Here is an 11,691-nt window from a genome sequence, read left to right as displayed (position 1 = left end):
TGGTTTGCTTGTCACTTTAGCATTTTACTGTTTTTATTGTATAATTTATTTATAAAATACATATTCCGAGCTGTATACCGTCCGCAATGCGGTTCAAAACCGACAAAGAACAGGTCGGTTAGCGGTTAAATCAAAGAAATTGATGTTGGCCAATTCGGTTTCGATCTAAACCAAACCTAAATTGCTGAACCAGTCGATTATATATATATATATTTATATTATATGCGTATAAAACGATATCGTTTTACTTAGATAAATGAAATGACATTATTTTAGTTATGAATTTTATAAAAAATATTAGGTAAAACGGCGTCATTTCGACTTGGAATTAATAAATCTCTCTTCTTCTTTTTTTTTTTTCTATTTTCTTCTTCCCTCTGCAAGTCTGACGGCATAGTCCACCGCTCCCCTCCTCCTTCATAGAGGCATCGACGGCATACTAACGAACCGCATCAACTCATGCCGAGACTGAGGCTGCTGATTTTCTCCCCCTAATCAATTGATTCGGCCGGTTTTGAGCCTCCAAATGTCATCTGTGTGGCGTCGATTTTGAACCGAAACTACCCTGGCGACGTTGGTTTTCAGCCCTATACATATTTATGTGTACAAAATGTCATCGTTTAATAAGTATGCTGATGCTTAGGAGTGTAACGGGTCCAGTTTGGTCCGATTTTGAAAAAAATTTGAAACCGAACCGGTATGTACCGATTTTATATTTTTAAAAATCGATTCCGCACCAATTACCTCCTTAAACCAGTACTTCTAATTTTATCTGTTCCGACCCGATTCGGTCTAGTTTTCCAATTTTAATATACTATATACTATATTATAATATATAATATAGTAATATAGTATTAGTATAACTATTAATACAATAGACTATAGTGATATAAGATTTTAGAATTTAATATTATATTAATTAGTAATTTATCATATAATACAAAACTATTTTATATATAATTATATATTATATATAAAAATTATATACAATATAAAAAATCATAATATATATATATATGAACCAACTGGCCTGATTTTGACCGATTTTAAGAAAAATAAAATCGGTACCGAATCAAAACAAACTCGATACTGGACTAAATCCACCGATTCAATCAGGTTCACCTATTCACGTTTTTTTTTTACACCCCTACTGATGCTGCACGAAAGGCTGCGTTCTCTGTTTTTATAAAACTTGTATAGCAGCGACATTGAGTTCTATAACGGCGACACTGAATAACTTTGATCGTCTTAACTATTTTAGCAACTTCCACCGTAGAGGCGTAACATTCATCCCTCTCAAGTTGACCGCAATTTGTTTGCTAGGACATTCACATTGGTGTATCCAAAATTTTAGTCCAATTTTAGATAAAGTGAAACTTTTTATTTTTTTTCCTACCCATTCAAAATTATAACCCCACATTGAATTAGGTATTTCGCTTTCTATATTAATAAAATATTATTATTTTTTAATTTCTCTAATTTTTATCTACTATTTAATGTATATATTTTTATATCTATTTCAAAATAGTTTTTTTTTTTAACTTTAATAATTTCCAATAATCTATATATCAAATTAAATAAAACCTATCCAACAACCAAAAATTAACTTCATTCTCAAATACAATTTCATAAAAATATGTACAGAATCAAATGTACAAATTGCATATAGGTGACTGCAACTTTTCACCTCCATACCTCATAAATGAAATTCATTCATCTTAAGGCTTATGTATTTTTGTATATGTGTGTATATATTTATATGTATGCCCGTGTGTATAAAAATATAGATGAACCAAAATATATTCATCTGACAATATCTTGGTTTCTCACTGAGAGAACCAATGATCAAAAACCCCTCTTATGTAATAAAAAAAAAAAAAAAAACTCATCAACACTAAAGTTATTACATCCTCAAAATCATTATGTCTTGGAAGTCATGCAAGGTCTAACATTTCCATCGATCAATGCCAATCAAATCCTCAAGGTTGAGGCATAGAAAAATGTAAAAACTTATAATGTCATATTCTGACATGATAACTTTTTGTATGACAAATGTCAAGCTGAGATATCATTCAACAGGCGTATTCATACCAAAATGGCAAAACCATATCACAGAGCTACCATGATTGTAAACTTGAATAAAAATAATCAGCTGCCATATAGGAGCATATCGCCAGTGATAAAACAACATGCTACAGCATCACTATAGCCCCTAACACATGCATGAAATCTAGAAAAAAAAAATATATTACCTAGAGAAATACTAATTGTTCAACTGCAAACCAAAATTGGTTGTATAAAAACTTTTTAAAAAAAAAAAAAAAAAAAACAAACTCATGCTGACAACAGAGAAGTGATATAGTCACAAGTACCTTAGAGATGAAACTCAAAAAACCAAATTCAAATATTAATCAACATAACCTGCATCTCTCTTTACATGTCATAAAAAAACAACAAAATAATGAAATTTATCAAAATCCATTACAAAATCACTAGAGCAACCAACAAGTCCATTACAAAATCTCAATAAACCACCAACAAGTCCATTACAAGATCACTAGAGCAACTAGCAAGTCCATTACAAAATCTCAATAAGCCACTAGCAAGTCCACCATTAAGTGCATGTTTGGAATTGCGGTGGAAAATTTAACTTATAGGTTTAGGACTTATAGCTTATAACTTAAGTAATAAGTTCTACTATATGGCACCATAATATTATCTGTTATAAGTTTCTCAAGAATAAAAGCACTTGCTTAAGTGTGAGACATGTAGTTAGCCTTTTGATAAGGTGTTTGGTGAATTCCTCTCTAAGTTTTCCTGAGTAGAGGTGCTACCCCTGTCCCGGTACAGGTTTTCCTCTTTTTTCTTTTTTTTTTCTTTTCCATCGTGACGAGATTGTGTGATCACGTATGGATGATGATCTGCAAACACCCTACGAGAAGTTGTCTCTTACAGAACATGAACAAGAGGAACTGCATGTGGAGTCAAGGTTGATAGAAGATGTTATTTCGAAAGGCAACAAATTTCTGATAATGAAGTTGCTCATGGGTAAATACTACAATAAGGAAGCTTTCAAGCTAACTATGAGAAAGATCTGGAGGCCTGTGAAGACTATTAAGTTTCGTGACTTGGATCCTGTCCTAATATTGGTGGAGTTTGAAGATGTACGTGCAAAGACAGAGTGTTGCATGAAAGACCCTGGTCTTTTGATAAACAGCTTGTGCTATTGAAGGAGTTCGATGGTTGACAGTAGGTTCATCAGATTAGCTTAACAAAATCTCCATTTTGGGTTAGGATCTATGATCTTTCATTAATGGTGAGAAATGAATATGTGGGCACTCTGATTGGGAGTGTACCGAGCAAAGTGGAGGAAGTAGATTTGGAGCAAGGTGAATTGGAATGGGGGGAGTTCATGCGGGTTCATGTACGTATGGATGTATCTAAACCTCTATTGAGGAAGAAGAAGATTAACGGGGGATTTGATTATCCATGCTGGGTTCGATTTACGTGCGAGAGACTTCCAGATTTTTGTTACTATTGTGGACGCTTGGGCCATGGACATCGAGAGTGTGTGAAATGGCAGAGTTCCCAATCTGTGTATGAATTAGAAGGCTTCCCATATGGTCCTTGGCTTCGTGGAGGAGTTTTTGGAAGTCGTGGGTTGGAGAAACGACCGACGAAGAAGGCTAAGCAAGAAATTTTGACGACAAACGCTACGCCGGCATCCCATGAAAGGAAAGATTTATTTGAGGTGGGAAATTAGGAAGCAACGGAAAATATGACAGCTACGAACGTGAATCACATAGCAACTCAACAAACATATATGGCTCAAATGAAGGGTGATAAAGATCGAATGGAAATGAAGAACATGAATCACGGATCGAATATTTGTGATCTGGAATTTCGAAATTAGCAGATTACAGTCGAGAATTGTGTTGTAACAGAGACAATGATGAAGGAAAAGAACGGGGAAAGTAGTTTGGGTTTAGGTCATGATGAGCTGGGCCTGAGGAAGGATTTTCCTATTATAGACGATAGCCCGCCTGCTGATTTGAGCCCAATAGACAGTTTGGTTGAAAATCGAAAATGGAAGAGGACAACTCGTAGAGTTGATACCACAAGTCTAGAGAAGAAGCTTGCTGTGAAAAATATTGGAAGGAAGAGAAGAGAAGTCCCAGAGGTTGAAGTTGACAAAAAGGGGCATATTTCAGATGAGACATGTGTCGTGGCAACGCAAAATGAGTCATCGGTGGTGGCTATTTCACAGTCCTGCCAATAGAAATGAAAACACTAAGTTGGAATTTGCGTGGGCTTGGGAACCCACGTGGAATTTGTGCCCTATTCATTCAGGTAACCAGATTGAAGGCTTCAGTGATGGCCAACTATAAGTATCGGTTAGGATTTTTGAATTGTTTATCTGTTGATTGTGATGGTCATAGTGGAGGGTAAGCTCTGTTTTGGAAATAGGAGATAATTTTGTCTGTGTTGAGCTATTCTAATTACCATGTTGATTCTCTAATTATAAGTAATGAATCAAATAGAATTGAGTGGTATCTTACAGGTGTTTAGACATCCTGAAACTGCCTATAGAATGTAGGCATGGAATTTAATTTGTTCTTTGAGTCATTCTGATGGTAAAGCTTGGCTGCTATTGGGTGATTTTAATGAAATTTTGGACCAATCTAAGAAATGGGTTGGTCGAGATAGATCTGAAAAACAAATGGCAGAATTTAGAGCTGTGTTAAGTGAGTGGGAGTTAAGAGACCTGAGGCATATTGGTATACCATATACTTGGAGTAATAGAAGAGAGGGATCCCCTTCCATTAGTGAAAGGTTAGACATATTTTTGGCTAACTCTCAGTGGTGTAATTGGTTTCCTTTGGCTACTGTCACCCATGGTAGTGTGGCATATTCTGATCATATCCCTTTGTGGGTAGATACTGCTGGAGCTTGTGAAAGGTGGAAGGGAAGTAAACCTTTTAGGTTTGAAGCTATGCAGGTGGGGGAGGAAGAGTGAAAACATATTATTGAAGAAACTTGGAGGGGGGTCTAGTGGGAGTAACATGCAGGATGTTATGAGAATGATTTTGGGCTGTGGAATGAAACTAGCTAGTTGGAACAAGCAGACTTTTGGAAATGTCAAAACCAACCTCAATGCATCAAGGAGGAGACTTTCATTGCTATAAGAAAAAGATCCTACTTGTTCTGATATGAGTGCTAATATACAGGCAAGGGAAGAGGTTCAGAAATGGCTGGAATGAGAAGAACTCATGTGGCACCAAATATCAAAGGCTTTGTGGATGTAGGCAGGGGATCATAATTCGAAATATTTTCATACAAAGGCATCACATAGAAGGAAAAAGAATCATATAAAAAAGCTACAAGATGATTATGGAAATTGGAAAGAATGGGCCAACTTGATAATTTGATTGTAGGGTTTTCCAGCAGTTGTTTTTAGCTTCAAATCAAAGAGGTTGCTTGGATTCAGTTACAAATATTGGCAACAGGGTTACTAAGCAAATGAATAAAGAGCTTTCTAGAAGATACACAGAAGAGGAGGTGGCTCAAGCTTTGATGCAGATGCATCCAATAAAAGCACCAAGGCCTGATTGTATGTCTCCTATTTTCTTTCAAAAATACTGGCATATCATTGGTAAATCTATCACTGCTGCTGTCTTACATGCCCTTAATTCTAGAGATTTGCCAAATGATCTCAATCACACATTCATCACTTTGATTCCTAAGAAAAACTCACCCTTGAAAGTGGCATATTTTAAACCCATAAATTTGTGTAATGTCACTTACAAGCTTATTTCAAAAGTATTGGCTAACAGACTCAAACAAGTGCTGCCTAGTATCATTTCTACATCACAAACTGCTTTTGTGCCGAGTAGACTTATCATAGATAATGTCCTTGTGGCTTATGAGCTTATACATTTTTTAAGACAGAAAAGGAAAGGGAAAAAAAGGTTATATGTCCCTTAAACTGGACATGAGTAAAGCATACGACACGATAGAATGGGACTTCTTGGAGCAAATCATGACCAAGTTAGGTTTTGAGACCAAATAGATTCATATGATTATGAAATCTGTGTCCTCAGTTTCCTTTTCTGTTCTGATCGATGGAGTTCCAAAAGGAACAATTATGCCAAGTATGGGAGACTGAGACAAAGGGATCCACTATCCGCTTATCTTTTTCTACTTTGCACTGAGGGTTTAATCCATCTACTTAGAGAACACGCTGATAAGCTTTTTGTGCCTGGTATTTAGATTTACAGAGCTACTCCTATATTAAATCATTTGTTTTTTTTTTATTAAAGAGAAGGAAATCACATGTCCAATAGTGACCCATGCCCAAATTTATTAATAATCCCTCACTTGTGGCGGAGGAAAACCGTGGTTACAATTACCAAAAATCTCTCAAGACCAACCAACAATTACAAAACAATTAACCAAACAGCCAAGAAAAAACATTCTAAACAGGCCTAATGAATAACACAAAACTAAATATCACCCAACAGCAAAGTCTCGGCACAACTCATTGGATACGAGTTGGATCTGCACTACCCCCTTCCCAATTTTGACACTACACAATAAGAGGTCTTCAATTCTCACAGCATCCCCTTATAGATTTAACACCTAACCTCATGCGATTTGCACCGAATGGATGCAATGCCCCATTTATCCATCCTTATTAAACCTCGCAGCATAGCAGGAGAATCCGACGTATTTCTCCATTCCGCATCACCCACTCTTGCCCCCCACCGAGCAAGCCAATCCGCAACAGCATTCCCTTCCCTAAATATGTAGATAATTTGTAATCCATATCTTTAATCAGCTCCTGAATCTCCTCCCAATAGTCCTCCAAATACCAGATTCTGCACCTATTTTTCTGCAGCCATGACAGAACAACCTGTGAATCCACTTCAATATCCAGAGCAGACAAATTTAATTCTTTACAACGTTTAATCCCTTCCAGTAACACCCGTAGTTCTGCTTTAGTACCATCTCCATATCCTAAATTCATAGAAAAAACCAACAAAACAGACCCTTGCATATCTCGAATAACCCCTCCAGCACCCGACATACCTGGGTTACCCAGGCAACTCCCATCCGTATTTAACTTGACTCTACCAAGTAGTGGTTTAGACCAAGTAATGAGATGAATTGGATGTTGTTGAATAGGGATAGGATTAACATTTAGACACCCAAGAATGTAAGCATCGTGCTGATTAAACTTTTTAAACCTAGTCATTCCTTGACCAAGAACGCCTACCTAGTGCTTGATAGAAAGCCAAATCGCCTGACTCGTTTCTAATTTATTCTCCATTCGAGCAGAGCATCTTCTTCCCCATCATCTCCATGAAATTATAGTAGGCAATAAACCAAGTATAACTCCAATTTGAGAGGAATTTGAGGCTCTCTGAAACCAGCTAATACATGTTTCACGCCATAATCTTCCAACCCGTATCCCAAACAGAGCACCACATTTCTTCCAAATCCCAACTGCAACCTCCCCTTCAAATAAAACATGATTGATGTCTTCATACTGCCCATTCTTACAACAATTACATTTCGATGCTAGTGGAATTCCAATCCTCCTAATATTATCATCAACCGCTAGAGCTCCATTCCACGCCTTCCACATAAAAACAGAAAACTTCTTGGGTAGAATGTTATTCCATATCCATTTATGTCCCTCTAGAATAAGACTTCTCACCCGAATACCTTCCCAAGCAAACTTTGTAGTAAAATTCCCACTCTCAGTTTTAGTCCATATAAGTATATCTTCACCCACTTTACTCCTTTCCAACACATTAATTACATGTTCAGCAAGTTCCATGCCTACCAATCTTTCTAAAAGATCCACATCCCACTCATGATCAAGCTTTAAATCTTTAATTTTAAGAAGAGGTTGCTCAACCACAGGCAAAATTTCAGCAAATGGTTCCTGTTCCAACCACTTATCATACCAAAAGAAAACATTTCCATCTTTAATTTTCCATTTAGTATAATTCAAAATAGTAGGAATATTTTTAGCAATCATACACCAAAATCTTGTACCCTTTGGAGAACCAAGTAACATGAAAGGTTTATTACCTATATACTTATTCCGAAAAAAATTTGCCCAAAGAGAGTCTTCATGCATAAGCTTCCAAGCAAATCTTAAATGAAGAGCTTTTTGCATTTCTTCTAATGACCGAAATCCCAATCCACCTTCTGCACTAGGCCTACATATATTCCTCCAAGCCACCCATTTTCTCTTATTCCTTCCATCCCTTTCTCCCCAAAAGAAAGAACTCATAAGCCTATTTAAAGTATGAATAATCTGTTTAGGAACTCTTAAGACCGCCAGAAAATTCACAGCCATACTAGCTAGTACATGTCTTAGCAAGATTACCCTTCCCCCCACAGATAAAAGTCTCATTTTCCACCCACTTATTTTGGCCTGAACTTTTCTCACTAGTTCCTCCAAATCCTCAATCTTGAGTTTGCCGGAAACAATGGGAATCCCCAAATATTTAAAGGGGAATTTTCCTTCCGAAAAACCAGTCAATCTTTTGAGATTCATTTTCCTAGCTATGAAAATTTTATTAGAAAAAAACATAACAGTTTTTTCTTTGTTGATCAATTGACCTGTCCAACTCTCATAAGTATCCAGAATTCTTAAAATATTTCGGATAGAAGTGCGACCACCATTAGTAAAAATTACAACATCATCTGCATACATTAGATGTGATATCAAACTAGTACCATGGGCTTGAGAAAACTGACCAAACCTCTTTTCTTCCACACTTTGTTTGATAAGTCAAGAAAGAAGTTCCTGCAAAATAATGAACAAATAAGGGGACAATGGGTCCTCTTGTCTCAGCCCTCGACCTCCCTTAAAAAAACCCTTCGTAGTACCATTCATTAGTATGGAATACCAAGGCGTGGAAATACATTCTCTAATCAAACTACAAAAAGAATTGGAGAATCCAAATGCAAGAAGCACCCCTAGAAGAAAATCCCAATCAACACGATCATAAACTTTTGCCATATCCTGTTTTAACACCACATTTCCACCATGAATCTTTTTATTGATCGAGTGCACCATTTCTTGAATAAGACTAATGTTTTCAAAGATACTTCTTCCTGGAATAAAAGCACATTGCTCTAAAGATATCATTTTTGGAAGAAAAGAAGTCAACCAATTTACAATTATAATTTGAACAAATTTTGTAAAAAATCGAACACAGACTTATGAGTCGAAATTTATCAAACCTAGATGGTATATCCATTTTTGGTATCAATACCACATAAGAAGAAGTATAAAATCTCGGCCATTTTCCTCCTCTAAAAAATTCTTCTACAGCAGACATGCTTTCTATCTTTATAATATCCCAAGCACTTTTAAAGAAACCTGCTCCAAAACCATCAGGACCCGGAGCACTATTAGAGGAAATAGAATCTAAAGCCTTTTTAACTTCATCAATAGAGGGAATAGCACATAATAATGCACTTTCCTCTGCTGTTATGACCGGAGAAATGATCTGAGATAAATCTGGAGCATTTTCAAAAGACTCTTTCTGCAGAAAAGAAGAAAAATAATTGACTGCTCCTAAATGCACCTCCTCCGGTGTCTTCAAAACAGTGTCATCTTGAAGTCTCATCTCCATGACTCTCTTCTTCCTTTTGTAAGACAAATAAGCATGGAAAAATTTGGAATTTTGATCACCTTCCACCTTCCATCTAAGTTTCGCCATTTGAGCCAGTCTAGTCTCTTCCCTACTCCTCCAATTTGCCAATTCGCAGTTTTCACCAAAAGCTCCTGTTCAGTTGTTGGATCCCAATCATGCTGTAAAGCCGACTCCAAAGAATCAATTTGAGCTTGAATCTCCTGTAAATGAAATTCAGTTCTACCAAAAATCTATTTATTCCACACTCTCAATGCACCCCTTAATTTTTTCAGTTTTAGAGCCAATCTCAATAGACCTGTACCAGCCACCTCTTCCTGCCAGACTTGTTCCACAAAAGGTCTAAAGTCTGGATGATCTACCCACATTTGCTAAAATCGAAAAGGAGGAGGGCCATAAGCAAAAGGATCTTTCTTCATTTCCAAGAATATTGGAGACTGATCATATGTGGATCTCGCAAGATAACTACAAACCGCATTAGGGAAATTACTCAGACAACTAGCATTAATAAAACAACGATCTAATTTCCCCCAACTACGCGAAATACCTCTTTGACCATTACACCAAGAAAACCTCCTGCCTAAAGACCTCATTTCAATTAAGCCACAATGATCAATCCAAGAATTAAAGTCTTCCATTGCTGCTCTCGGACGAGGTCTACCGCCCCGACGTTCTGAGTCATCTCTAATGATATTAAAGTCACCCATAATTATACAAGGATCAGAACCAACTACCTGGTCATTCAAGTGTTCCCAGAGTTCTCTTCTCTTCACCATATTGCATTTCGCATAAACAAAACCACACAAAATATTAGTCATACCCTCCTCCAATCTAAGAAGAATGAACTGCTCTTTGCATAAGACAAGTTGGACAGAGACAATATCCTGCCACAGCACCCAAATACCTGCCTCCCCCTCATTTGTAATAAACTTATCCATATGTAACAAATTAAGCAACTCAGGCAATTTCTCCACAGCTGCAAAAGGTTCCATTAACACTACAACTTTCGGATTCATTTTGTTAACCAATTTCTTTAATCTATTTCGAGAAGTTCCAAGACCTCGAATATTCCAAGCTAAAATCGGACTAATCATAAGGAAAATTTATTAGAATGAGCTACCACTCGAGTTGAACTACGGACTTTTTCAAAAGTTTTTCGAACACCTTTCTTTTTCCTCTCCCCACCCTCATTTTATGTATCATAATCCTTATTCTTTGAATAATTTTCCACATTTAATTCTAGCTCCAGTTCAGACAAAGAGTCACCCATATTCATTCCTCCCTCTCCATCGATATTGAAAAAATCTTTAGCTTCCATAGTTATATCATTTTCAACCTCTTCCACGTGATAAACCATCTCCCCTGAAATTTTCCCGTCACTCTGTTCAACTACATTAATCCCCCTTTTCTCTGAATCTGTAATAGTACCGGTCTTTCCAACATCTTTCACATTATCCATAGAACCCTGTGTGATATCAGCATCAACTTCTTCCACATGATAAATCTTTTCCTGAGTAGTCTCATTACCACTTGTCTTTTCTGAATCTTGATTTGAACCATCATGTACATCTTGCACCCGATCTACATCAGGAATAAACTCATTTACCTCCGGTTTCTCTGCTTGTGTATTCAATGTTTCACTCATAGAACCTTCTATATTTCCTGGAACCAACTTCACTGCTTGTTCTATATCTTTTTCACTCTCCTTAGCATCTTGCCCATATTTTTCAGTATTCGTAACTTTTGAATCCTTACGAATCCAAATTTTTTCCCCATTCTTCTGAATCTTTAATCTACAAGTACTGATGTTATGCCCTTGCAACTTACACTTAGAGCAAAACGCTGGGAGCGTCTCATAAATCACTTATTGTTTCCTTCCTTGCCCTGGTAGCCCAATCCAGAAATGAGTGATCGGTTCTTTCACAGCATCCATTTCCAGACAAAAATGTGCTCCATCCGTACGCGTTGCGCATCTGGTCGGATTATCCCTTCTAATATATCGGCCAAATGGAGT

The 11,691-nt window shown here is 36.8% G+C and overlaps 1 protein-coding gene across 1 annotated transcript; it reads right to left on the bottom strand.

Annotated features, from left to right (window-relative positions):
• Positions 1-6,694: 6,694 nt before the first annotated feature.
• On the bottom strand, positions 6,695-7,255 carry LOC118348491 (ribonuclease H-like). Its single transcript, XM_035690308.1, has one exon. The coding sequence runs from the start codon at positions 7,253-7,255 to the stop codon at positions 6,695-6,697; it is 561 nt and encodes a 186-aa protein (XP_035546201.1).
• Between the last annotated feature and the right edge of the window lie 4,436 nt (positions 7,256-11,691).

Source organism: Juglans regia, chromosome 1 (assembly GCF_001411555.2).
Source record: "Juglans regia cultivar Chandler chromosome 1, Walnut 2.0, whole genome shotgun sequence".
Lineage (NCBI taxonomy): Eukaryota > Viridiplantae > Streptophyta > Magnoliopsida > Fagales > Juglandaceae > Juglans > Juglans regia.
The sequence above is the reverse complement of the archived record's forward strand: the minus strand, read 5'-3'. Positions and strand labels throughout refer to the sequence as shown.